Source organism: Drosophila miranda (assembly GCF_003369915.1).
Source record: "Drosophila miranda strain MSH22 chromosome Y unlocalized genomic scaffold, D.miranda_PacBio2.1 Contig_Y2_pilon, whole genome shotgun sequence".
In the NCBI taxonomy this organism is placed as follows: domain Eukaryota; kingdom Metazoa; phylum Arthropoda; class Insecta; order Diptera; family Drosophilidae; genus Drosophila; species Drosophila miranda.
The window spans coordinates 17807757-17835106 of record NW_022881614.1 but is presented as its reverse complement, the minus strand read 5'-3'; the positions used below and the strand labels follow the sequence as shown (position 1 = coordinate 17835106).

General features: G+C 42.3%; 6 protein-coding genes across 8 annotated transcripts; all 6 read right to left on the bottom strand.

Annotated features, from left to right (window-relative positions):
* Window positions 1-6538: 6538 nt before the first annotated feature.
* Window positions 6539-7250, bottom strand: LOC117193124. Its single transcript, XM_033397856.1, has 2 exons — window positions 7028-7250; window positions 6539-6954 (listed from the first exon to the last, which is right to left on the bottom strand). The coding sequence occupies exons 1-2, from the start codon at window positions 7098-7100 to the stop codon at window positions 6692-6694; spliced, it is 336 nt and encodes a 111-aa protein (XP_033253747.1). The 5' UTR covers window positions 7101-7250; the 3' UTR covers window positions 6539-6691.
* A 777-nt stretch (window positions 7251-8027) lies between these two features.
* Window positions 8028-8766, bottom strand: LOC117193119. The gene is made up of 2 exons (XM_033397850.1): window positions 8517-8766; window positions 8028-8443 (listed from the first exon to the last, which is right to left on the bottom strand). Exons 1-2 carry the CDS (start codon window positions 8587-8589, stop codon window positions 8181-8183), a joined length of 336 nt encoding a protein of 111 aa, XP_033253741.1. The 5' UTR covers window positions 8590-8766; the 3' UTR covers window positions 8028-8180.
* A 729-nt stretch (window positions 8767-9495) lies between these two features.
* Window positions 9496-10245, bottom strand: LOC117193126. The gene is made up of 2 exons (XM_033397858.1): window positions 10003-10245; window positions 9496-9929 (listed from the first exon to the last, which is right to left on the bottom strand). The coding sequence occupies exons 1-2, from the start codon at window positions 10073-10075 to the stop codon at window positions 9667-9669; spliced, it is 336 nt and encodes a 111-aa protein (XP_033253749.1). The 5' UTR covers window positions 10076-10245; the 3' UTR covers window positions 9496-9666.
* Window positions 10246-12487: 2242 nt separating this feature from the next.
* LOC117193115 lies at window positions 12488-26027 on the bottom strand. Of its 3 annotated transcripts, none has more exons than XM_033397845.1 (3): window positions 25814-26025; window positions 25585-25740; window positions 12488-12747 (listed from the first exon to the last, which is right to left on the bottom strand). In XM_033397845.1, the coding sequence occupies exons 1-3, from the start codon at window positions 25884-25886 to the stop codon at window positions 12641-12643; spliced, it is 336 nt and encodes a 111-aa protein (XP_033253736.1). In that variant the 5' UTR covers window positions 25887-26025; the 3' UTR covers window positions 12488-12640. The 3 variants fall into 3 exon arrangements, with proteins under 3 accessions (XP_033253736.1, XP_033253737.1, XP_033253735.1); XM_033397846.1 differs by lacking the exon at window positions 12488-12747 and adding an exon at window positions 24596-24759 and having other exon boundaries at window positions 25814-26023; XM_033397844.1 differs by lacking the exon at window positions 12488-12747 and having other exon boundaries at window positions 25357-25740; window positions 25814-26027.
* On the bottom strand, window positions 14529-15214 carry LOC117193121. The gene is made up of 2 exons (XM_033397853.1): window positions 15018-15214; window positions 14529-14944 (listed from the first exon to the last, which is right to left on the bottom strand). The coding sequence occupies exons 1-2, from the start codon at window positions 15088-15090 to the stop codon at window positions 14682-14684; spliced, it is 336 nt and encodes a 111-aa protein (XP_033253744.1). The 5' UTR covers window positions 15091-15214; the 3' UTR covers window positions 14529-14681.
* LOC117193127 lies at window positions 15997-16746 on the bottom strand. Its single transcript, XM_033397859.1, has 2 exons — window positions 16504-16746; window positions 15997-16430 (listed from the first exon to the last, which is right to left on the bottom strand). Exons 1-2 carry the CDS (start codon window positions 16574-16576, stop codon window positions 16168-16170), a joined length of 336 nt encoding a protein of 111 aa, XP_033253750.1. The 5' UTR covers window positions 16577-16746; the 3' UTR covers window positions 15997-16167.
* Window positions 26028-27350: the final 1323 nt, after the last annotated feature.

Here is a 27350-nt window from a genome sequence, read left to right as displayed (position 1 = left end):
CGGCGATTTCCAGGCTTGGGTCCGCTTTGCCCGCCGCAGCAAGATCCGGCGCACCATGAAGAACCCAGCTGCCAACAGGGGAACTATCAAATACGGCTTGCAGAACAGACCCAAAATGAAAAGACTAAACGACATCATCCAATTGATTAGGGTCTCTGTGGGATCAGATCAGACAGTCATACAGCTCATACGCTCGAACCAAATCATCTTTCCACTTTCTACACTCACGTTGAACCTGCCAAAGGGTGGCCACCGTAGTATAGATTGCCATCGAGAGTGTCACCAGCATGCCGTAAATCATGATTTAATTTGTAGGTTTCACCTTACTCGTATTTTACGGGAGAAATAAAATCTGTTGGGGCGAGGCAGCCGTCCACTGACTTTTTTGGTCAGGCTTACTATGTATTGTAACGATTAAGTAGGCTGCCTATTGGGTTTTCATGCTGGGGAATTGACTATAAAAAGTGTGAGTCTTGCTTAGCTCAACACAAAAATTCTTTTGAAAATAAGGCCTTCCTAAATAATAGAAAATATTCTTCGAAGGGGAGCAGTATGTGTGTTAGAAAAATAATAATAAAATCGAAAGTAATAAAAATGATATATGTATTCATCTATGTGTACAGTCTTCTTGCAGCAAATAAAACTTGTTGTTTCTTCTTTTATTATTGAACAAAATGGTCGTCTCGTCGTTTTACTTCTTCGTTAATGAACTTAAGCCTTTTTCTTCTTAATGTGTTTTTATACCCGATACTCAAATGAGTATTGGGGTATATTAGATTTGTGGTAAAAGTGGATGTGTGTAACGTCCAGAAGGAATCGTTTCCGACCCCATAAAGTATATATATTCTTGATCAGCATCAATAGCCGAGTCGATTGAGCCCTGTCTGTCTGTCCGTCCGTCCGTCTGTCCGTCTGTCCGTCCCCTTCAGCGCCTAGTGCTCAAAGACTATAAGAGCACGAGCAACGATGTTTTGGATCCAGACTTCTGTGATATGTCACTGCTACAAAAATATTTCAAAACTTCGCCACGCCCACTTCCGCCCCCACAAAGGACGAAAATCTGTGGCATCCCCAATTTTAAAGATATGAGAAAACCAAAAAAGTAGAATTGTAGAGAATGACCATATCTTTAAGACTGCGTAATCTGAATTGGATCGTATTATTATTATAGCCAGCATCAAGAAAACAATTTCATTTTTTCTCGCCCTGTCTCTCTCTAACACACACGTAGCATAGGCGGCTTTGCTTAGAGTAAAACATTAGCGCCTAGATCTCAGAGACTACAAAAGCTAGAGCAACCAAATTTGGTATCCACACTCCTAATATATCGGACCGAGACGAGTTTGTTTCAAAATTTCGCCACACCCCCTTCCGCCCCCGCAAAGGACGAAAATCTGGGGATATTCAAAAATCTCAGAGACTATTAAGGCTAGAGTAACCAAATTTGGTATCCGCACTCCTGTTAGATCTTACTATAAAACGTGTATCTCAAAATTTCGCCCCACCCCCTTCCGCCCACACAAAAGACGACAATCTGTTGCATCCACAATATTGCACATTCGAGATGGTGGGGTTTTAATGGAGTAATGCCTGGACGACCCAGACTCGTTGTTACCCGGCGATTTCCAGGCTTGGGTCCGCTTTGCCCGCCGCAGCAAGATCCGGCGCACCATGAAGAACCCAGCTGCCAACAGGGGAACTATCAAATACGGCTTGCAGAACAGACCCAAAATGAAAAGACTAAACGACATCATCCAATTGATTAGGGTCTCTGTGGGATCAGATCAGGCAGGCATACAGCTCATACGCTCGAACCAAATCATCTTTCCACTTTCTACACTCACGTTGAACCTGCCAAAGGGTGGCCACCGTAGTATAGATTGCCATCGAGAGTGTCACCAGCATGCCGTAAATCATGATTTAATTTGTAGGTTTCACCTTACTCGTATTTTACGGGAGAAATAAAATCTGTTGGGGCGAGGCAGCCGTCCACTGACTTTTTTGGTCAGGCTTACTATGTATTGTAACGATTAAGTAGGCTGCCTATTGGGTTTTCATGCTGGGGAATTGACTATAAAAAGTGTGAGTCTTGCTTAGCTCAACACAAAAATTCTTTTGAAAATAAGGCCTTCCTAAATAATAGAAAATATTCTTCGAAGGGGAGCAGTATGTGTGTTAGAAAAATAATAATAAAATCGAAAGTAATAAAAATGATATATGTATTCATCTATGTGTACAGTCTTCTTGCAGCAAATAAAACTTGTTGTTTCTTCTTTTATTATTGAACAAAATGGTCGTCTCGTCGTTTTACTTCTTCGTTAATGAACTTAAGCCTTTTTCTTCTTAATGTGTTTTTATACCCGATACTCAAATGAGTATTGGGGTATATTAGATTTGTGGTAAAAGTGGATGTGTGTAACGTCCAGAAGGAATCGTTTCCGACCCCATAAAGTATATATATTCTTGATCAGCATCAATAGCCGAGTCGATTGCGCCCTGTCTGTCTGTCCGTCCGTCCGTCTGTCCGTCTGTCCGTCCCCTTCAGCGCCTAGTGCTCAAAGACTATAAGAGCTAGAGCAACGATGTTTTGGATCCAGACTTCTGTGATATGTCACTGCTACAAAAATATTTCAAAACTTCGCCACGCCCACTTCCGCCCCCACAAAGGACGAAAATCTGTGGCATCCACAATTTTAAAGATATGAGAAAACCAAAAACGTAGAATTGTAGAGAATGACCATATCTTTAAGACTGCGTAATCTGAATTGGATCGTATTATTATTATAGCCAGCATCAAGAAAACAATTTCATTTTTTCTCGCCCTGTCTCTCTCTAACACACACGTAGCATAGGCGGCTTTGCTTAGAGTAAAACATTAGCGCCTAGATCTCAGAGACTACAAAAGCTAGAGCAACCAAATTTGGTATCCACACTCCTAATATATCGGACCGAGACGAGTTTGTTTCAAAATTTCGCCACACCCCCTTCCGCCCCCGCAAAGGACGAAAATCTGGGGATAATCAAAAATCTCAGAGACAATTAAGGCTAGAGTAACGAAATTTGGTATCCGCACTCCTGTTAGATCTTACTATAAAATGTGTATCTCAAAATTTCGCCCCACCCCCTTCCGCCCACAGAAAGGACGAAAATCTGTTGCATCCACAATATTGCACATTCGAGAAAACTAAAAACGCAGAATCATAGATAATGACCATATCTATCAGATTGCTGAATCTGGATCAGATCAGATTATTTTTATAGCCAATAGGAACAAATCAATTTGCAGTGGCTACGCAGCGCCCGACGTCACGCTCAGACTGATTTTCTGTCTCTCTCGCACGCACTCTTTGTCGTGTCGTTTAATATTAGCGGCGTCTGCCGGAGGAGAGCCATACTGACTTAGTATCGGGTATAACCGTAGAGTTGCGGTGTCCGCAGCAACTCACAACGTTCCCCCTCGTTTTTTTTGGATTTGTTTCTTAGGAACAGCAAAAAAAAGTTAATCAAAAATAAATTAAAACTTAAATAGAAAATAGTTTTGTTTGATAGTTGTGTTGTTGTGGTTGTTTCAAAAATGTTAAATTCTAAATTATAGCGTACATTTAAGGTGGTACATTTAAATGAGGTGCTGGAGCAGCACGTGGACAACACCAATGTTGGCTATGCCAAGGTGATGGGCGAGGTGGCCGAACTGAAGGAGGAGAATGTGCGACTGGAGGCGTACGTGAAGGGTCTGCGCCAGAAGCTGGTTGCAGCCCTCAATGGTGTCCCATTGCCTCCGCTGGAACCGTCCGGTCCGAGCGTTGGCAACATTGACAGGTATATGCATCACTTGGCCGGCCTCACTGGCCAGCCGCACAATACTATGCTCCTCAAAGCAAGAGACGCTCTGCGCAAAGTAGACATCCCCACTCTGCTCAAGTCTTAGTATTCTTTTGGATGAAACGATGGTACAGTGCAGTATTTTTTAATTGCTTTAGTCTTAGGATCCATCCACACCCGTGCACATGTATGAGTGTTTTCATGGAATGTGTATCTAGTATTTCAGACGTATGTTATATATTTTATAAGCCCGTGTGAATCGTGTGATTATCCGTTGCTCGACTACTTCTGGGATGTGTCACCGACGCTATTGGGCAGGGAGCTCTCCGTGTCACGTGATGGTGTGGTTTTAATGGAGTAATGCCTGGACGACCCAGACTCGTTGTTCCCCGGCGATTTCCAGGCTTGGGTCCGCTTTGCCCGCCGCAGCAAGATCCGGCGCACCATGAAGAACCCAGCTGCCAACAGGGGAACTATCAAATACGGCTTGCAGAACAGACCCAAAATGAAAAGACTAAACGACATCATCCAATTGATTAGGGTCTCTGTGGGATCAGATCAGACAGTCATACAGCTCATACGCTCGAACCAAATCATCTTTCCACTTTCTACTCACGTTGAACCTGCCAAAGGGTGGATTGCCGTCGAGAGTGTCACCAGCATGCCGTGAATCATGATTTAATTTGTAGGTTTCACCTTACTCGTATTTTACGGGAGAAATAAAATCTGTTGGGGCGAGGCAGCCGTCCACTGACTTTTTTGGTCAGGCTTACTATGTATTGTAACGATTAAGTAGGCTGCCTATTGGGCTTTCATGCTGGGGAATTGACTATAAAAGGTGTGAGTCTTGCTTAGCTCAACACAAAAATTCTTTTGAAAATAAGGCCTTCCTAAATAATAGAAAATATTCTTCGAAGGGGAGCAGTATGTGTGTTAGAAAAATAATAATAAAATCGAAAGTAATAAAAATGATATATGTATTCATCTATGTGTACAGTCTTCTTGCAGCAAATAAAACTTGTTGTTTCTTCTTTTATTATTGAACAAAATGGTCGTCTCGTCGTTTTACTTCTTCGTTAATGAACTTAAGCCTTTTTCTTCTTAATGTGTTTTTATACCCGATACTCAAATGAGTATTGGGGTATATTAGATTTGTGGTAAAAGTGGATGTGTGTAACGTCCAGAAGGAATCGTTTCCGACCCCATAAAGTATATATATTCTTGATCAGCATCAATAGCCGAGTCGATTGAGCCCTGTCTGTCTGTCCGTCCGTCCGTATGTCCGTCTGTCCGTCCCCTTCAGCGCCTAGTGCTCAAAGACTATAAGAGCTAGAGCAACGATGTTTTGGATCCAGACTTCTGTGATATGTCACTGCTACAAAAATATTTCAAAACTGCGCCACGCCCACTTCCGCCCCCACAAAGGACGAAAATCTGTGGCATCCACAATTTTAAAGATATGAGAAAACCAAAAACGTAGAATTGTAGAGAATGACCATATCTTTAAGACTGAATTGGATCGTATTATTATTATAGCCAGCATCAAGAAAACAATTTCATTTTTTCTCGCCCTGTCTCTCTCTAACACACACGTAGCATAGGCGGCTTTGCTTAGAGTAAAACATTAGCGCCTAGATCTCAGAGACTACAAAAGCTAGAGCAACCAAATTTGGTATCCACACTCCTAATATATCGGACCGAGACGAGTTTGTTTTAGTCTTTCGCCACACCCCCTTCCGCCCCCGCAAAGGACGAAAATCTGGGGATAATCAAAAATCTCAGAGACAATTAAGGCTAGAGTAACGAAATTTGGTATCCGCACTCCTGTTAGATCTTACTATAAAATGTGTATCTCAAAACTTCGCACCACCCCCTTCCGCCCACACAAAGGACGAAAATCTGTTGCATCCACAATATTGCACATTCGAGAAAACTAAAAACGCAGAATCATAGATAATGACCATATCTATCAGATTGCTGAATCTGGATCAGATCAGATCATTTTTATAGCCAATAGGAAGAAATCAATTTTCAGTGGCTACGCAGCGCCCGACGTCACGCTCAGACTGATTTTCTGTCTCTCTCGCACGCACTCTTTGTCGTGTCGTTTAATATTAGCGGCGTCTGCCGGAGGAGAGCCATACTGACTTAGTATCGGGTATAACCGTAGAGTTGCGGTGTCCGCAGCAACTCACAACGTTCCCCCTCGTTTTTTTTGGATTTGTTTCTTAGGAACAGCAAAAAAAAAGTTAATCAAAAATAAATTAAAACTTAAATAGAAAATAGTTTTGTTGGATAGTTGTGTTGTTGTGGGTGTTTCAAAAAGGTTAAATTCTAAATAATAGCGTACATTTAAGGTGGTACATTTAAATGCGGTGCTGGAGCAGCACTTGGACAACACCAAGGTTGGCTATGCCAAGGTGATGGGCGAGGTGGCCGAACTGAAGGAGGAGAATGTGCGACTGGAGGCGTACGTGAAGGGTCTGCGCCAGAAGCTGGTTGTAATAAAAATGATATATGTATTCATCTATGTGTAGTCTTCTTGCAGCAAACCGTCCGGTCCGAGCGTTGGCAACATTGACAGGTATATGCATCACTTGGCCGGCCTCACTGGCCAGCCGCACAATACTATGCTCCTCAAAGCAAGAGACGCTCTGCGCAAAGTAGACATCCCCACTCTGCTCAAGTCCTAGTATTCTTTTGAATGAAACGATGGTACAGTGCAGTATTTTTTAATTGCTTTAGTCTTAGGATCCATCCACACCCGTGCACATGTATGAGTGTTCTCATGGAATGTGTATGTAGTATTTCAGACGTATGTTATATGTTTTATAAACCCGTGTGAATCGTGTGATTATCCGTTGCTCGACTACTTCTGGGATGTGTCACCGACGCTATTGGGCAGGGAGCTCTCCGTGTCGCGTGATGGTGGGGTTTTAATGGAGTAATGCCTGGACGACCCAGACTCGTTGTTACCCGGCGATTTCCAGGCTTGGGTCCGCTTTGCCCGCCGCAGCAAGATCCGGCGCACCATGAAGAACCCAGCTGCCAACAGGGGAACTATCAAATACGGCTTGCAGAACAGACCCAAAATGAAAAGACTAAACGACATCATCCAATTGATTAGGGTCTCTGTGGGATCAGATCAGACAGTCATACAGCTCATACGCTCGAACCAAATCATCTTTCCACTTTCTACACTCACGTTGAACCTGCCAAAGGGTGGCCACCGTAGTATAGATTGCCGTCGAGAGTGTCACCAGCATGCCGTAAATCATGATTTAATTTGTAGGTTTCGCCTTACTCGTATTTTACGGGAGAAATAAAATCTGTTGGGGCGAGGCAGCCGTCCACTGACTTTTTTGGTCAGGCTTACTATGTATTGTAACGATTAAGTAGGCTGCCTATTGGGTTTTCATGCTGGGGAATTGACTATAAAAAGTGTGAGTCTTGCTAAGCTCAACACAAAAATTCTTTTGAAAATAAGGCCTTCCTAAATAATAGAAAATATTCTTCGAAGGGGAGCAGTATGTGTGTTAGAAAAATAATAATAAAATCGAAAGTAATAAAAATGATATATGTATTCATCTATGTGACAGTCTTCTTGCAGCAAATAAAACTTGTTGTTTCTTCTTTTATTATTGAACAAAATGGTCGTCTCGTCGTTTTACTTCTTCTTTAATGAACTTAAGCCTTTTTGTTCTTAATGTGTTTTGTTTTTTGGATTTGTTTCTTAGGAACAGCAAAAAAAAGTTAATCAAAAATACATTAAAACTTAAATAGAAAATAGTTTTGTTGGATAGTTGTGTTGTTGTAGTTGTTTCAAAAAGGTTAAATTCTAAGTTATAGCGAACATTTAAGGTGGTACATTTAAATGAGGTGCTGGAGCAGCACGTGGACAACACCAAGGTTGGCTATGCCAAGGTGATGGGCGAGGTGGCCGAACTGAAGGAGGAGAATGTGCGACTGGAGGCGTACGTGAAGGGTCTGCGCCAGAAGCTGGCTGCAGCCCTCAATGGTGTCCCATAGCCTCCGCTGGAACCGTCCGGTCCGAGCGTTGGCAACATTGACAGGTATATGCATCACTTGGCCGGCCTCACTGGCCAGCCGCACAATACTATGCTCCTCAAAGCAAGAGACGCTCTGCGCAAAGTAGACATCCACACTCTGCTCAAGTCCTAGTATTCTTTTGGATGAAACGATGGTACAGTGCAGTATTTTTTAATTGCTTTAGTCTTAGGATCCATCCACACCCGTGCACATGTATGAGTGTTCTCATGGAATGTGTATGTAGTATTTCAGACGTATGTTATATGTTTTATAAACCCGTGTGAATCGTGTGATTATCCGTTGCTCGACTACTTCTGGGATGTGTCACAGACGCTATTGGGCAGGGAGCTCTCCGTGTCGCGTGATGGTGGGGTTTTAATGCAGTAATGCCTGGACGACCCAGACTCGTTGTTACCCGGCGATTTCCAGGCTTGGGTCCGCTTTGCCCGCCGCAGCAAGATCCGGCGCACCATGAAGAACCCAGCTGCCAACAGGGGAACTATCAAATACGGCTTGCAGAACAGACCCAAAATGAAAAGACTAAACGACATCATCCAATTGATTAGGGTCTTTGTGGGATCAGATCAGACAGTCATACAGCTCATACGCTCGAACCAAATCATCTTTCCACTTTCTACACTCACGTTGAACCTGCCAAAGGGTGGCCACCGTAGTATAGATTGCCGTCGAGAGTGTCACCAGCATGCCGTAAATCATGATTTAATTTGTAGGTTTCACCTTACTCGTATTTTACGGGAGAAATAAAATCTGTTGGGGCGAGGCAGCCGTCCACTGACTTTTTTGGTCAGGCTTACTATGTATTGTAACGATTAAGTAGGCTGCCTATTGGGTTTTCATGCTGGGGAATTGACTATAAAAAGTGTGAGTCTTGCTTAGCTCAACACAAAAATTCTTTTGAAAATAAGGCCTTCCAAAATAATAGAAAATATTCTTCGAAGGGGAGCAGTATGTGTGTTAGAAAAATAATAATAAAATCGAAAGTAATAAAAATGATATATTTATTCATCTATGTGTACAGTCTTCTTGCAGCAAATAAAACTTGTTGTTTCTTCTTTTATTATTGAACAAAATGGTCGTCTCGTCGTTTTACTTCTTCGTTAATGAACTTAAGCCTTTTTCTTCTTAATGAGTTTTGTTTTTGGATTTGTTTCTTAGGAACAGCAAAAAAAAGCTAATCAAAAATAAATTAAAACTTAAATAGAAAATAGTTTTGTTTGATAGTTGTGCTGTGGTTGTTTCAAAAAGGTTAAATTCTAAATAATAGCGTACATTTAAGGTGGTACATTTAAATGCGGTGCTGGAGCAGCACGTGGACAACACCAAGGTTGGCTATGCCAAGGTGATGGGCGAGGTGGCCGAACTGAAGGAGGAGAATGTGCGACTGGAGGCGTACGTGAAGGGTCTGCGCCAGAAGCTGGTTGCAGCCCTCAATGGTGTCCCATAGCCTCCGCTGGAACCGTCCGGTCCGAGCGTTGGCAACATTGACAGGTATATGCATCACTTGGCCGGCCTCACTGGCCAGCCGCACAATACTATGCTCCTCAAAGCAAGAGACGCTCTGCGCAAAGTAGACATCCACACTCTGCTCAAGTCCTAGTATTCTTTTGGATGAAACGATGGTACAGTGCAGTATTTTTTAATTGCTTTAGTCTTAGGATCCATCCACACCCGTGCACATGTATGAGTGTTCTCATGGAATGTGTATGTAGTATTTCAGACTTATGTTATATGTTTTATAAACCCGTGTGAATCGTGTGATTATCCGTTGCTCGACTACTTCTGGGATGTGTCACCGACGCTATTGGGCAGGGAGCTCTCCGTGTCGCGTGATGGTGGGGTTTTAATGGAGTAATGCCTGGACGACCCAGACTCGTTGTTACCCGGCGATTTCCAGGCTTGGGTCCGCTTTGCCCGCCGCAGCAAGATCCGGCGCACCATGAAGAACCCAGCTGCCAACAGGGGAACTATCAAATACGGCTTGCAGAACAGACCCAAAATGAAAAGACTAAACGACATCATCCAATTGATTAGGGTCTCTGTGGGATCAGATCAGACAGTCATACAGCTCATACGCTCGAACCAAATCATCTTTCCACTTTCTACACTCACGTTGAACCTGCCAAAGGGTGGCCACCGTAGTATAGATTGCCGTCGAGAGTGTCACCACCATGCCGTAAATCATGATTTAATTTGTAGGTTTCACCTTACTCGTATTTTACGGGAGAAATAAAATCTGTTGGGGCGAGGCAGCCGTCCACTGACTTTTTTGGTCAGGCTTACTATGTATTGTAACGATTAAGTAGGCTGCCTATTGGGTTTTCATGCTGGGGAATTGACTATAAAAAGTGTGAGTCTTGCTTAGCTCAACACAAAAATTCTTTTGAAAATAATGCCTTCCTAAATAATAGAAAATATTCTTCGAAGGGGAGCAGTATGTGTGTTAGAAAAATAATAATAAAATCGAAAGTAATAAAAATGATATATTTATTCATCTATGTGTACAGTCTTCTTGCAGCAAATAAAACTTGTTGTTTCTTCTTTTATTATTGAACAAAATGGTCGTCTCGTCGTTTTACTTCTTCGTTAATGAACTTAAGCCTTTTTCTTCTTAATGTGTTTTGTTTTTGGATTTGTTTCTTAGGAACAGCAAAAAAAAGCTAATCAAAAATAAATTAAAACTTAAATAGAAAATAGTTTTGTTTGATAGTTGTGTTGTGGTTGTTTCAAAAAGGTTAAATTCTAAATTATAGCGTACATTTAAGGTGGTACATTGAAATGCGGTGCTGGAGCAGCACGTGGACAACACCAAGGTTGGCTATGCCAAGGTGATGGGCGAGGTGGCCGAACTGAAGAAGGAGAATGTGCGACTGGAGGCGTACGTGAAGGGTCTGCGCCAGAAGCTGGTTGCAGCCCTCAATGGTGTCCCATTGCCTCCGCTGGAACCGTCCGGTCCGAGCGTTGGCAACATTGACAGGTATATGCATCACTTGGCCGGCCTCACTGGCCAGCCGCACAATACTATGCTCTTCAAAGCAAGAGACGCTCTGCGCAAAGTAGACATCCCCACTCTGCTCAAGTCCTAGTATTCTTTTGGATGAAACGATGGTACAGTGCAGTATTTTTTAATTGCTTTAGTCTTAGGATCCATCCACACCCGTGCACATGTATGAGTGTTCTCATGGAATGTGTATGTAGTATTTCAGACGTATGTTATATGTTTTATAAACCCGTGTGAATCGTGTGATTATCCGTTGCTCGACTACTTCTGGGATGTGTCACCGACGCTATTGGGCAGGGAGCTCTCCGTGTCACGTGATTTGTGGTTTTAATGGAGTAATGCCTGGACGACCCAGACTCGTTGTTACCCGGCGATTTCCAGGCTTGGGTCCGCTTTGCCCGCCGCAGCAAGATCCGGCGCACCATGAAGAACCCAGCTGCCAACAGGGGAACTATCAAATACGGCTTGCAGAACAGACCCAAAATGAAAAGACTAAACGACATCATCTAATTGATTAGGGTCTCTGTGGGATCAGATCAGACAGTCATACAGCTCATACGCTCGAACCAAATCATCTTTCCACTTTCTACACTCACGTTGAACCTGCCAAAGGGTGGCCACCGTAGTCTAGATTGCCGTCGAGAGTGTCACCAGCATGCCGTAAATCATGATTTAATTTGTAGGTTTCGCCTTACTCGTATTTTACGGGAGAAATAAAATCTGTTGGGGCGAGGCAGCCGTCCACTGACTTTTTTGGTCAGGCTTACTATGTATTGTAACGATTAAGTAGGCTGCCTATTGGATTTTCATGCTGGGGAATTGACTATAAAAAGTGTGAGTCTTGCTTAGCTCAACACAAAAATTCTTTTGAAAATAAGGCCTTCCTAAATAATAGAAAATATTCTTCGAAGGGGAGCAGTATGTGTGTTAGAAAAATAATAATAAAATCGAAAGTAATAAAAATGATATATGTATTCATCTATGTGACAGTCTTCTTGCAGCAAATAAAACTTGTTGTTTCTTCTTTTATTATTGAACAAAATGGTCGTCTCGTCGTTTTACTTCTTCTTTAATGAACTTAAGCCTTTTTGTTCTTAATGTGTTTTGTTTTTTGGATTTGTTTCTTAGGAACAGCAAAAAAAAGTTAATCAAAAATACATTAAAACTTAAATAGAAAATAGTTTTGTTGGATAGTTGTGTTGTTGTAGTTGTTTCAAAAAGGTTAAATTCTAAGTTATAGCGAACATTTAAGGTGGTACATTTAAATGAGGTGCTGGAGCAGCACGTGGACAACACCAAGGTTGGCTATGCCAAGGTGATGGGCGAGGTGGCCGAACTGAAGGAGGAGAATGTGCGACTGGAGGCGTACGTGAAGGGTCTGCGCCAGAAGCTGGCTGCAGCCCTCAATGGTGTCCCATAGCCTCCGCTGGAACCGTCCGGTCCGAGCGTTGGCAACATTGACAGGTATATGCATCACTTGGCCGGCCTCACTGGCCAGCCGCACAATACTATGCTCCTCAAAGCAAGAGACGCTCTGCGCAAAGTAGACATCCACACTCTGCTCAAGTCCTAGTATTCTTTTGGATGAAACGATGGTACAGTGCAGTATTTTTTAATTGCTTTAGTCTTAGGATCCATCCACACCCGTGCACATGTATGAGTGTTCTCATGGAATGTGTATGTAGTATTTCAGACGTATGTTATATGTTTTATAAACCCGTGTGAATCGTGTGATTATCCGTTGCTCGACTACTTCTGGGATGTGTCACCGACGTTATTGGGCAGGGAGCTCTCCGTGTCGCGTGATGGTGGGGTTTTAATGGAGTAATGCCTGGACGACCCAGACTCGTTGTTACCCGGCGAAAAATAATAATAAAATCGAAAGTAATAAAAATGATATATGTATTCATCTATGTGTAGTCTTCTTGCAGCAAATAAAACTTGTTGTTTCTTCTTTTATTATTGAACAAAATGGTCGAATCGTCGTTTTACTTCTTCGATAATGAACTTCAGCCTTTTTCTTCTTAATGTGTTTTGTTTTTTAGATTTGTTTCTTAGGAACAGCAAAAACGAGGGGGAACGTTGTGAGTTGCTGCGGACACAGCAACTCTACAGTTATACCCGATACTAAGTCAGTATGGCTCTCCTCCGGCAGACGCCGCTAATTTTAAACGACACGACAAAGAGTGCGTGCGAGAGAGACAGAAAATCAGTCTGAGCGTGACGTCGGGCGCTGCGTAGCCACTGAAAATTGATTTCAGCTTTTGGCTACAAAAATGATCTGATCTGATCCAGATTCAGCAATCTGATATATATGATCATTATCTATGATTCTGCTTTTTTAGTTTTCTCGTATCCTCAATATTGTGGATGCAACAGATTTTCGTCCTTTGTGGGGGCGGAAGGGGGTGGGGCGAAATTTTGAGATTTACGTTTTATAGTGAGATCTAACAGGAGTGCGGATACCAAATTTGGTTATTCTAGCCTTAATAGTCTCTGAGATTTGTGAATATCCCCAGATTTTCATCCTTTGCGGGGGCGGAAGGGGGTGTGGCGAAATTTTGAAACAAACTCGTCTCGGTCCGATATATTAAGAGTGTGGATACCAAATTTTGCTCTAGCTTTTATAGTCTCTGAGATCTAGGCGCTAATGTTTTACTCTAAGCAAAGCCGCCTATGCTACGTCTGTGTTAGAGAGAGACAGGGCGAGAAAAAATGAAATTGTTTTCTTGATTCTGGCTTTAATAATAATACGATCTGGTTCAGATTTTGCACTCTAGAAGATATAGTCATCTTCTACGATTCTGCGTTTTTAGTTTTCTTGTATCGTCGAAATTGTGGATGCCACAGATTTTCGCCCTTTGTGAGGGCGGAAGTGGGCGGGGCAAAGTTTTGAAATATTCTTGTAGCAGTGACATATCACAGAAGTCTGGATCCAAAACATCGTTGCTCTCGCTCTTATAGTCTTTGAGCACTAGGCGCTGAAGGGGACGGACAGACGGACAGACGGACGGACGGACAGACGGACAGACAGACATGGCTCAATCGACTCGGCTATTGATGCTGATCAAGAATATATATACTTTATGGGGTCGGAAACGATTCCTTCTGGACGTTACACACATCCACTTTTACCACAAATCTAATATACCCCAATACTCATTTTGAGTATCGGGTATAAAAAGTTAATCAAAAATAAATTAAAACTTAAATAGAAAATAGTTTTGTTTGATAGTTGTGTTGTTGTGGTTGTTTCAAAAAGGTTAAATTCTAAATTATAGCGTACATTTAAGGTGGTACATTTAAATGCGGTGCTGGAGCAGCACGTGGACAACGCCAAGGTTGGCTATGCCAAGGTGATGGGCGAGGTGGCCGAACTGAAGGAGGAGAATGTGCGACTGGAGGCGTACGTGAAGGGTCTGCGCCAGAAGCTGGTTGCAGCCCTCAATGGTGTCCCATTGCCTCCGCTGGAACCGTCCGGTCCGAGCGTTGGCAACATTGACAGGTATATGCATCACTTGGCCGGCCTCACTGGCCAGCCGCACAATACTATGCTCCTCAAAGCAAGAGAAGCTCTGCGCAAAGTAGACATCCCCACTCTGCTCAAGTCTTAGTATTCTTTTGGATGAAACGATGGTACAGTGCAGTATTTTTTAATTGCTTTAGTCTTAGGATCCATCCACACCCGTGCACATGTATGAGTGTTTTCATGGAATGTGTATGTAGTATTTCAGACGTATGTTATATATTTTATAAACCCGTGTGAATCGTGTGATTATCCGTTGCTCGACTACTTCTGGGATGTGTCACAGACGCTATTGGGCAGGGAGCTCTCCGTGTCGCGTGATGGTGGGGTTTTAATGCAGTAATGCCTGGACGACCCAGACTCGTTGTTACCCGGCGATTTCCAGGCTTGGGTCCGCTTTGCCCGCCGCAGCAAGATCCGGCGCACCATGAAGAACCCAGCTGCCAACAGGGGAACTATCAAATACGGCTTGCAGAACAGACCCAAAATGAAAAGACTAAACGACATCATCCAATTGATTAGGGTCTTTGTGGGATCAGATCAGACAGTCATACAGCTCATACGCTCGAACCAAATCATCTTTCCACTTTCTACACTCACGTTGAACCTGCCAAAGGGTGGCCACCGTAGTATAGATTGCCGTCGAGAGTGTCACCAGCATGCCGTAAATCATGATTTAATTTGTAGGTTTCACCTTACTCGTATTTTACGGGAGAAATAAAATCTGTTGGGGCGAGGCAGCCGTCCACTGACTTTTTTGGTCAGGCTTACTATGTATTGTAACGATTAAGTAGGCTGCCTATTGGGTTTTCATGCTGGGGAATTGACTATAAAAAGTGTGAGTCTTGCTTAGCTCAACACAAAAATTCTTTTGAAAATAAGGCCTTCCAAAATAATAGAAAATATTCTTCGAAGGGGAGCAGTATGTGTGTTAGAAAAATAATAATAAAATCGAAAGTAATAAAAATGATATATTTATTCATCTATGTGTACAGTCTTCTTGCAGCAAATAAAACTTGTTGTTTCTTCTTTTATTATTGAACAAAATGGTCGTCTCGTCGTTTTACTTCTTCGTTAATGAACTTAAGCCTTTTTCTTCTTAATGAGTTTTGTTTTTGGATTTGTTTCTTAGGAACAGCAAAAAAAAGCTAATCAAAAATAAATTAAAACTTAAATAGAAAATAGTTTTGTTTGATAGTTGTGCTGTGGTTGTTTCAAAAAGGTTAAATTCTAAATAATAGCGTACATTTAAGGTGGTACATTTAAATGCGGTGCTGGAGCAGCACGTGGACAACACCAAGGTTGGCTATGCCAAGGTGATGGGCGAGGTGGCCGAACTGAAGGAGGAGAATGTGCGACTGGAGGCGTACGTGAAGGGTCTGCGCCAGAAGCTGGTTGCAGCCCTCAATGGTGTCCCATAGCCTCCGCTGGAACCGTCCGGTCCGAGCGTTGGCAACATTGACAGGTATATGCATCACTTGGCCGGCCTCACTGGCCAGCCGCACAATACTATGCTCCTCAAAGCAAGAGACGCTCTGCGCAAAGTAGACATCCACACTCTGCTCAAGTCCTAGTATTCTTTTGGATGAAACGATGGTACAGTGCAGTATTTTTTAATTGCTTTAGTCTTAGGATCCATCCACACCCGTGCACATGTATGAGTGTTCTCATGGAATGTGTATGTAGTATTTCAGACTTATGTTATATGTTTTATAAACCCGTGTGAATCGTGTGATTATCCGTTGCTCGACTACTTCTGGGATGTGTCACCGACGCTATTGGGCAGGGAGCTCTCCGTGTCGCGTGATGGTGGGGTTTTAATGGAGTAATGCCTGGACGACCCAGACTCGTTGTTACCCGGCGATTTCCAGGCTTGGGTCCGCTTTGCCCGCCGCAGCAAGATCCGGCGCACCATGAAGAACCCAGCTGCCAACAGGGGAACTATCAAATACGGCTTGCAGAACAGACCCAAAATGAAAAGACTAAACGACATCATCCAATTGATTAGGGTCTCTGTGGGATCAGATCAGACAGTCATACAGCTCATACGCTCGAACCAAATCATCTTTCCACTTTCTACACTCACGTTGAACCTGCCAAAGGGTGGCCACCGTAGTATAGATTGCCGTCGAGAGTGTCACCACCATGCCGTAAATCATGATTTAATTTGTAGGTTTCACCTTACTCGTATTTTACGGGAGAAATAAAATCTGTTGGGGCGAGGCAGCCGTCCACTGACTTTTTTGGTCAGGCTTACTATGTATTGTAACGATTAAGTAGGCTGCCTATTGGGTTTTCATGCTGGGGAATTGACTATAAAAAGTGTGAGTCTTGCTTAGCTCAACACAAAAATTCTTTTGAAAATAATGCCTTCCTAAATAATAGAAAATATTCTTCGAAGGGGAGCAGTATGTGTGTTAGAAAAATAATAATAAAATCGAAAGTAATAAAAATGATATATTTATTCATCTATGTGTACAGTCTTCTTGCAGCAAATAAAACTTGTTGTTTCTTCTTTTATTATTGAACAAAATGGTCGTCTCGTCGTTTTACTTCTTCGTTAATGAACTTAAGCCTTTTTCTTCTTAATGTGTTTTGTTTTTGGATTTGTTTCTTAGGAACAGCAAAAAAAAGCTAATCAAAAATAAATTAAAACTTAAATAGAAAATAGTTTTGTTTGATAGTTGTGTTGTGGTTGTTTCAAAAAGGTTAAATTCTAAATTATAGCGTACATTTAAGGTGGTACATTGAAATGCGGTGCTGGAGCAGCACGTGGACAACACCAAGGTTGGCTATGCCAAGGTGATGGGCGAGGTGGCCGAACTGAAGAAGGAGAATGTGCGACTGGAGGCGTACGTGAAGGGTCTGCGCCAGAAGCTGGTTGCAGCCCTCAATGGTGTCCCATTGCCTCCGCTGGAACCGTCCGGTCCGAGCGTTGGCAACATTGACAGGTATATGCATCACTTGGCCGGCCTCACTGGCCAGCCGCACAATACTATGCTCTTCAAAGCAAGAGACGCTCTGCGCAAAGTAGACATCCCCACTCTGCTCAAGTCCTAGTATTCTTTTGGATGAAACGATGGTACAGTGCAGTATTTTTTAATTGCTTTAGTCTTAGGATCCATCCACACCCGTGCACATGTATGAGTGTTCTCATGGAATGTGTATGTAGTATTTCAGACGTATGTTATATGTTTTATAAACCCGTGTGAATCGTGTGATTATCCGTTGCTCGACTACTTCTGGGACGTGTCACCGACGCTATTGGGCAGGGAGCTCTCCGTGTCAGGTGATTTGTGGTTTTAATGGAGTAATGCCTGGACGACCCAGACTCGTTGTTACCCGGCGATTTCCAGGCTTGGGTCCGCTTTGCCCGCCGCAGCAAGATCCGGCGCACCATGAAGAACCCAGCTGCCAACAGGGGAACTATCAAATACGGCTTTCAGAACAGACCCAAAATGAAAAGACTAAACGACATCATCTAATTGATTAGGGTCTCTGTGGGATCAGATCAGACAGTCATACAGCTCATACGCTCGAACCAAATCATCTTTCCACTTTCTACACTCACGTTGAACCTGCCAAAGGGTGGCCACCGTAGTCTAGATTGCCGTCGAGAGTGTCACCAGCATGCCGTAAATCATGATTTAATTTGTAGGTTTCGCCTTACTCGTATTTTACGGGAGAAATAAAATCTGTTGGGGCGAGGCAGCCGTCCACTGACTTTTTTGGTCAGGCTTACTATGTATTGTAACGATTAAGTAGGCTGCCTATTGGATTTTCATGCTGGGGAATTGACTATAAAAAGTGTGAGTCTTGCTTAGCTCAACACAAAAATTCTTTTGAAAATAAGGCCTTCCTAAATAATAGAAAATATTCTTCGAAGGGGAGCAGTATGTGTGTTAGAAAAATAATAATAAAATCGAAAGTAATAAAAATGATATATGTATGTAGGAAACGAAGGAAAGAGAGAGACACGAAGCGGTCGTGTTTTCGTCGTGTCGTCGGGATAGAGCAGTAATCGGCTCTGAGAGAGCCGATAGCAAGAGAGAGAGATCAGTCAGTTGTCAGTTCAGCCACGCATCAGACGTACACGCATATAATTATTCACAAACATACTTGTAAAACTTGGAGCTGTTATAATTTTAAGTCCAACATACTTATCAAATAAATGTTACTCGTTGCCATCAAGCAACTTAAACTACTACAAATTGGGGGCTCGTCCGAAAATAAGCCCAAGACAACAACATTTGCAAGTGAGATTTGTGCGTGTATTTGGAAATTTTGGCGAACACGAGGCTAGAGCTACAAGGAGACAAGCGGCACAGAGACGACAATCTGAGCGCGTTCGTTCCAAAGAGAGCAGAAGCGCCAAAACTACGGCAGACGGCAGCAAACACAGCAAGAATCAAAACCTTCGTTGTTGTTGTTGTGCATTGCGTCTGAGAGGCTAGAGCTACAAGGAGACAAGCGGCACAGAGACGACAATCTGAGCGCGTTCGTTCCAAAGAGTGCAGAAGCGACAAAACGACGGCAGACGGCAGCAAACACAGCAAGAATCAAAACCTTCGTTGTTGTTGTTGTGCATTGCGTCTGAGAGGCTAGAGCTACAAGGAGACAAGCGGCACAGAGCCGACAATCTGAGTGCGTTCGTTCCAAAGGAAGCAGAAGCGACAAAACGACGGCAGCAAACAGCAAGAATCAAAGAACATTGATTGTTGTTGTGTTGCACTGCGTCGGACGGAGACTACAACTACAAGAAAAGACAAGCAGCAGTTCATTTTGTAACAGCAGAAGCAGCGACGATTCGGGAAGCGACAACGAGTTATCGGCGAACGGCGAGAGCAAGGCAAGGCAACAAAGAGAGGACGGCAACAGCGACATCGACAGGCAAGCAAGATCTGGATGTGGTGGTGTGTGTGCGTCAAATTTGGAGTCTGGAAAGTTCTGCGCAGAAGCGAGAGTTAACAAGGGTAAACCCATAGTAAGGTGAGCGTTAACAGAGAAGCGATCGTTAACAGTGACGACTTTAAAGGCGTTTTCGAAATCGATGTTAACTGGAAAATTGTTAACAGGCCAGCAGTAATAAGGTTGTTTAAGTTGATTTAATTACATTTTCTTAGATATAAGCTAATATCAATTATTTTGTATTTAAATCGTCACGATGCAAGTTGAAGAGATAATGACACTGAGAGTCGCACATTTGCGAGAGAAGTTAAGAGAGCTTGCGTTGCAGACGACGGGACGAAAGCGCGATTTGCAAGATAGACTATTAATACATCACGGCTTTCCAGTTGAGGATGAAGAAGAGTCAGAGAATGAGTCCGTAGTAACAGCAGTGGATGATACCGTAGCAGTTCAACCAGGTACGCGACAGGCAGAGTATAAATCTTGGTTTACGCTAAAAGACGTGGAAGGTAGTGTGTCACAATTTTCTGGTTCTAATAACCCCGACATCAATCAATGGATAGAGGAATTAGAAGAATGCGCAGCTACTGTTCAATGGAGTCAATTACAATTATTCATTTATGCCAAGCAGTTGTTAGTTGGTGCAGCAAAATCTTTCGTTCGTAGTTTGCGTGATATTCGTAACTGGAATTCGTTGAAGGCAACTCTGTTGGATGAGTTTAGTGTTAAACTGTCGTCCGTAGAAGTACATAGAATGTTGCAAAAGCGCCAGCAGAAAAAAGGAGAGTCGTTGCATGAGTTTTTGTATGCGTTAATGGAGATAGCCAAGCCAATTAAACTAGATGATGAGAGTTTAATCGAATATTTTGTGGATGGTATACCAGACGCTAGGGCAAGTAAGGCAATGCTGTACCAAGCTAGAAACTTAAAGGAGCTTAAATTTCAGATCGATGTTTACCAGAAAGCTAGAGGCGGATCCAAGCCGATGAGTAAGAATTGGCCGCTGAGTAATAAAAGTGAGAGTTCGGTGAAAGGGTCGATGGCAGAGAATTTTAGGAAATGTTTTATGTGTGGAGACAAATCGCATTTGAGGAAAGATTGTCCCAAAAATGATTTTTTTTGTTTCAAATGTGGCCAACCAGGACACCGTGCTGCAAGCTGTAATGTCAAGGTCGAAACCAGACAAGAAAAGAGATCGAATACGAACATTATTCGAGATAAGGAAGTCGTCAATAAGCCGTCAGGTATTTTCACTCCATCAGGTTTGGAATTAAAGGATATTAAGTACGCGAATTTGGTATTCCAAGGTTTGATTGATACTGGAGCAGATTTGTGTTTAATTCGCAGGAGGGTATTTTTGAAATTTGGAAATCTTGAACTGATCGGCCAGGAGAAATGTTTAACAGGTATTGGAGATAGTCAAGTTGTAACTTTTGGTAGCTTTTCGATACCAGTGAAAATCGATGAGATTGGAATGGAGGTAGAATTTCATGTCATTCCAGACGAGGATATTGGTTTTGAAGCCATTTTAGGAAGGACTATTCTGGATCATGTGGACATGCAAGTTTCTAAGACAGGAACAAGATTTGTTCGTAGAGTTTGTGGCGAGGATAAAGATAAGAAACTTGATCAGGTAGCATCGTCCTCATGCGTGGAATTGTTTAATGAATATAAAGGCATTTGCATGTCAAGTATTGACGAAGTTGAGAAGGAGTTTTCAATTGATGTTGGTCATCTCAGTGAAGTACATGCTAGAGAGGTTAGGGGTATGGTAGGAAAGTACCAACCTCAGAGAAATGTAGATGCGCCGATAAAAATGAAAATTGTATTAGTGGATGAGATACCAGTTTTCCAGCATCCGAGACGATTACCGTTGTGTGAACAGGAAATCGTGGACAAGCAAGTGGAAGAGTGGCTGGCTCAGAAGATTATAAAGCCAAGTACATCGGAGTATGCATCACCAGTAGTGTTGGTACCGAAAAAGAACGGTAGCAAGAGACTATGTTGTGATTACCGAAAGCTGAATGAGAAAATAGTTCGCGATAACTTTCCAATGTCACATATGGATACAGTGTTGGAGAAACTGCAGGGTGCAAAGTATTTCACCACGTTGGATTTAACGAATGGTTTTTTCCATGTGCCTGTAGAAGTCGAGTCTCAAAAATATACGTCTTTTGTGACTCAGAATGGTCAGTTCGAATTTTTATATGTACCATTTGGAATTTCAAATTCTCCAGCGGTGTTTACCAGATTTATAATGGCTGTGTTGAGAGATTTGGTAAAGAATAATGAAGCAGCAGTCTATATGGATGACGTTATTATTTGTAGTCAAGATATAGAAGAGGGTTTGTTAAAGTTGAGAAAAGTACTGAAGATAGCGGAAATGAATGGGCTACGTATAAATTGGAGAAAGTGTCAGCTGTTACGACAAAAGGTTAATTTTCTGGGGTATATAATAGAAAAGAACACGATAAGACCAAGTGATGAGAAGACGAGGGCAGTCGAAAAGTTCCCAGTGCCAGTTGATAAAAAAACAGTGCAGCGTTTCATAGGATTGACTTCTTATTTCCGAAAGTTTATTGAGGGTTATGCTGTTATTGCAAAACCATTGACAGATCTGCTGCGGAAGGATGTTAAATTTGAATTTAAGGAGATACATCAGGTTGCGTTTGAACAACTAAAGGTAGCATTGATTAGTAGACCTGTTTTAGAAATGTACAACCCGAAGTTGGAGACAGAAATCCATACTGATGCATCAAAATGGGGGTATGGAGCCGTGTTACTGCAAAAGAGTTTGGAAGACAGCCAATTCCATCCAGTTCAATATATGAGCCGTAGGACTAAGCCATGTGAAGAGAAATATCCTGCTTATGACCTTGAGGTTCTGGCAATTATCGAAGCTTTAGCGAAATGGCGTGTATACGTTTTGGGTATAAAGTTCAAAATTGTCACAGATTGTAATGCATTTACAATGACGATCAAAAAGAAAGACGTTCCTTTGAGAGTAGCACGTTGGGCCATGTACCTACAAGATTTTAATTATGTTATAGAACATCGCTCAGGAACGAAGATGAGGCACGTTGACGCGTTGAGTCGTGTATCTTGTTTTATGGTGACCGAAAGTATAGCTCATCGTTTGAAAGAAGCTCAGCTAACCGACAATTGGGTTAAGGCTGTTAAAAGTATTGTGGAGGACAAGGAATATGAGGATTATTATATTCAGAATCAGATTTTGTTTAAGGATCCGGATAAGGAGCTCATCGTAGTACCAGCTCAGTTGGAAAATGAGATTATATCAATAGCACATAAGCAAGGACATTTTTCAGTTAAAAAGACACAAGATATCATTGAAAAGTCGTATTATATTCCGAAGTTAAAAGACAAAGTATGGCGCGTAATAAATAGTTGTGTCGAGTGTATCATTGTCAATGAAAAGACAGGAAAACGTGAGGGTTATTTGCAACCAATAGACAAGGGTGATAGGCCGTTACAAACGTATCACATTGATCACGTTGGACCAATGGAAATGACTAAAAAACAGTACAATTATATACTGGTTGTCGTTGATGGATTTTCTAAGTTTGTTTGGTTATATTCTACACGTAGTACAGGTGTTGAAGAGGTCGTTAAGTGTTTGGAAATTCAGGGGACTAGTTTTGGTAATCCGAACAGAATAGTGACGGATAGGGGTGCAGCGTTTATGTCCAATTTGTTTCGTGAATATTGTGAGAGAGAGAAAATACAGCATTTAATGATTGCCACAGGCGTTCCACGTGGGAATGGTCAAGTCGAAAGGATGCACAAGATAGTGGTGCCTATGTTGTCGAAATTGTGTCAGGGTAATTCCGGTAGTTGGTATAAGCATCTAGGAAAAGTACAGCAAATGATCAACAGTGTTGAGCCGCGAAGTACCAAGGTAACACCTTTCAAGATATTGACTGGGCTAGACATGCGTATAGGAATGGATCCAAAAATAAAAGAAATATTGGAAGAATCACTTATCGAAGAGTTGAACAAGGACCGCGAAAAAATTAGAAAGGAAGTAGTTGAAAACATTGCACGGTTACAGCAGGAAAACAAGAAGAGTTTTGACTTAAAAAGGAAACTAGATAGACAGTATGAGGTTAATGAGCTAGTAGCTATCAAGCGTACTCAGAATGGTACTGGATTAAAGCTAAAAGGAAAGTATCTAGGGCCGTATAAGGTGGTTAGGGTAAAGAATCATGGAAGGTACGAAGTCGAGAAGATTGGGGATACTGAGGGTCCCTATAAGACCTCTACAGTTTCAGAATATATGAAACCTTGGCTAGACCCATCCGAGGCGAATGGTCCGTCAGGACAGCCGAATGTAGGAAACGAAGGAAAGAGAGAGACACGAAGCGGTCGTGTTTTCGTCGTGTCGTCGGGATAGAGCAGTAATCGGCTCTGAGAGAGCCGATAGCAAGAGAGAGAGATCAGTCAGTTGTCAGTTCAGCCACGCATCAGACGTACACGCATATAATTATTCACAAACATACTTGTAAAACTTGGAGCTGTTATAATTTTAAGTCCAACATACTTATCAAATAAATGTTACTCGTTGCCATCAAGCAACTTAAACTACTACATGTATTCATCTATGTGTACAGTGTTCTTGCAGCAAATAAAACTTGTTGTTTCTTCTTTTATTATTGAACAAAATGGTCGTCTCGTCGTTTTACTGCTTCGTTAATGAACTTAAGCCTTTTTGTTCTTAATGTGTTTTGTTTTTTGGATTTGTTTCTTAGGAACAGCAAAAAAAAGTTAATCAAAAATAAATTAAAACTTAAATAGAAAATAGTTTTGTTTGATAGTTGTGTTGTTGTGGTTGTTTCAAAAAGGTTAAATTCTAAATTATAGCGTACATTTAAGGTGGTACATTTAAATGCGGTGCTGGAGCAGCACGTGGACAACACCAAGGTTGGCTATGCCAAGGTGATGGGCGAGGTGGCCGAACTGAAGGAGGAGAATGTGCGACTGCGCCAGAAGCTGGTTGCAGCCCTCAATGGTGTCCCATTGACTCCGCTGGAACCGTCCGGTCCGAGCGTTGGCAACATTGACAGGTATATGCATCACTTGGCCGGCCTCACTGGCCAGCCGCACAATACTATGCTCCTCAAAGCAAGAGACGCTCTGCGCAAAGTCGACATCCCCACTCTGCTCAAGTCCTAGTATTCTTTTGGATGAAACGATGGTACAGTGCAGTATTTTTTAATTGCTTTAGGCTTATGGAATGTGTATGTAGTATTTCAGACGTATGTTATATGTTTTATAAGCCCGTGTGAATCGTGTGATTATCCGTTGCTCGACTACTTCTGGGATGTGTCACCGACGCTATTGGGCAGGGAGCTCTCCGTGTCGCGTGATGGTGGGGTTTTAATGGAGTAATGCCTGGACGACCCAGACTCGTTGTTACCCGGCGATTTCCAGGCTTGGGTCCGCTTTGCCCGCCGCAGCAAGATCCTGCGCACCATGAAGAACCCAGCTGCCAACAGGGGAACTATCAAATATGGCTTGCAGAACAGACCCAAAATGAAAAGACTAAACGACATCATCCAATTGATTAGGGTCTCTGTGGGATCAGATCAGACAGTCATACAGCTCATACGCTCGAACCGAATCATCTTTCCACTTTCTACACATTTTTTTTCTCACATTGAACCTGCCAAAGGGTGGCCACCGTAGTATAGATTGCCGTCGAGAGTGTCACCAGCATGCCGTAAATCATGATTTAATTTGTAGGTTTCGCCTTACTCGTATTTTACGGGAGAAATAAAATCTGTTGGGGCGAGGCAGCCGTCCACTGACTTTTTTGGTCAGGCTTACTATGTATTGTAACGATTAAGTAGGCTGCCTATTGGGTTTTCATGCTGGGGAATTGACTATAAAAAGTGTGAGTCTTGCTTAGCTCAACACAAAAATTCTTTTGAAAATAAGGCCTTCCTAAATAATAGAAAATATTCTTCGAAGGGGAGCAGTATGTGTGTTAGAAAAATAAAAATAAGATCGAAAGTAATAAAAATGATATATGTATTCATCTATGTGTACAGTCTTCTTGCGGCAAATAAAACTTGTTGTTTCTTCTTTTATTATTGAACAAAATGGTCGTCTCGTCGTTTTACTTCTTCGTTAATGAACTTCAGCCTTTTTCTTCTTAATGTGTTTTGTTTTTTGGATTTGTTTCTTAGGAACAGCAAAAATGTGTCACCGACGCTATTGGACGACCCAGACTCGTTGTTACCCGGCGATTTCCAGGCTTGGGTCCGCTTTGCCCGCCGCAGCAAGATCCGGCGCACCATGAAGAACCCAGCTGCCAACAGGGGAACTATCAAATACGGCTTGCAGAACAGACCCAAAACGAAAAGACTAAACGACATCATCCAATTGATTAGGGTCTCTGTGGGATCAGATCAGACAGTCATACAGCTCATACGCTCGAACCAAATCATCTTTCCACTTTCTACACTCACGTTGAACCTGCCAAAGGGTGGCCACCGTAGTATAGATTGCCGTCGAGAGTGTCACCAGCATGCCGTAAATCATGATTTAATTTGTAGGTTTCGCCTTACTCGTATTTTACGGGAGAAATAAAATCTGTTGGGGCGAGGCAGCCGTCCACTGACTTTTTTGGTCAGGCTTACTATGTATTGTAACGATTAAGTAGGCTGCATATTGGGTTTTCATGCTGGGGAATTGACTATAAAAAGTGTGAGTCTTGCTTAGCTCAACACTAAAATTCTTTTGAAAATAAGGCCTTCCTAAATAATAGAAAATATTCTTCGAAGGGGAGCAGTATGTGTGTTAGAAAAATAATAATAAAATCGAAAGTAATAAAAATGATATATGTATTCATCTATGTGTACAGTCTTCTTGCAGCAAATAAAACTTGTTTCTTCTTTTATTATTGAACAAAATGGTCGTCTCGTCGTTTTACTTCTTCGTTAATGAACTTAAGCCTTTTTATACCCGATACTCAAAATGAGTATTGGGGTATATTAGATTTGTGGTAAAAGTGGATGTGTGTAACGTCCAGAAGGAATCGTTTCCGACCCCATAAAGTATATATATTCTTGATCAGCATCAATTGCCGAGTCGATTGAGCCATACCTGTCTGTCCGTCTGTCCGTCCGTCCGTCTGTCCGTCTGTCCGTCCCCCTCAGCACCTAGTGCTCAAAGACTATAAGAGCTAGAGCAACGATGTTTTGGATCCAGACTTCTGTGATATGTCACTGCTACAAAAATATTTCAAACCTTCGCCCCGCCCACTTCCGCCCCCACAAAGGACGAAAATCTGTGGCATCCACATTTTTAAAGATACGATAAAACCAAAAACGCAGAATCGTAGAGGATGACTATATGTTTTAAATGTAAGATCTCAACCAGATCGTATCTTTATTATAGCCAGAATCAAGAAAACAATTTTATTTTTTCTCGCTCTGTCTCTCTCTAACACACAGCTTTCATGGTCGGTTTTGCCAATTGCAAAATATGAGTTCAAGGATCTCAGAACCTATAAGAGCCAGAGCAACCAAATTTGGTATCCACACTCCTGTGATATCGGACCTTGACCGTTTTGTGTCCAAATTTCGCCACACCCCCTTCCGCCCCCGCAAAGAACGAAAATCTGGGGCATCCACAAATCTCAGAGACTATTAAGGCTAGAGTAACCAAATTTAGTATCCGCACTTCCGTTAGATCTCACTATAAAACGTATGTCTCAGAATTTCGCCCCACCCCCTTCCGCCCCCACAAAGGACGAAAATCTGTTGCATCCACAATATTTCACATTCGAGAAAACTAAAAACGCAGAATCATAGATAACGACCATATCTATCAGATTGCTGAATCTGGACCAGATCAGATAATTTTTATAGCCAAAAGGAACAAATAAATTTGCACTGGCTACGCAGCGCCCGACGTCACGCTCAGACTGATTTTCTGTCTCTCTCGCACGCACTCTTTGTCGTGTCGTTTAATATTAGCAGCGTCCGCCGGAGGAGAGCCATA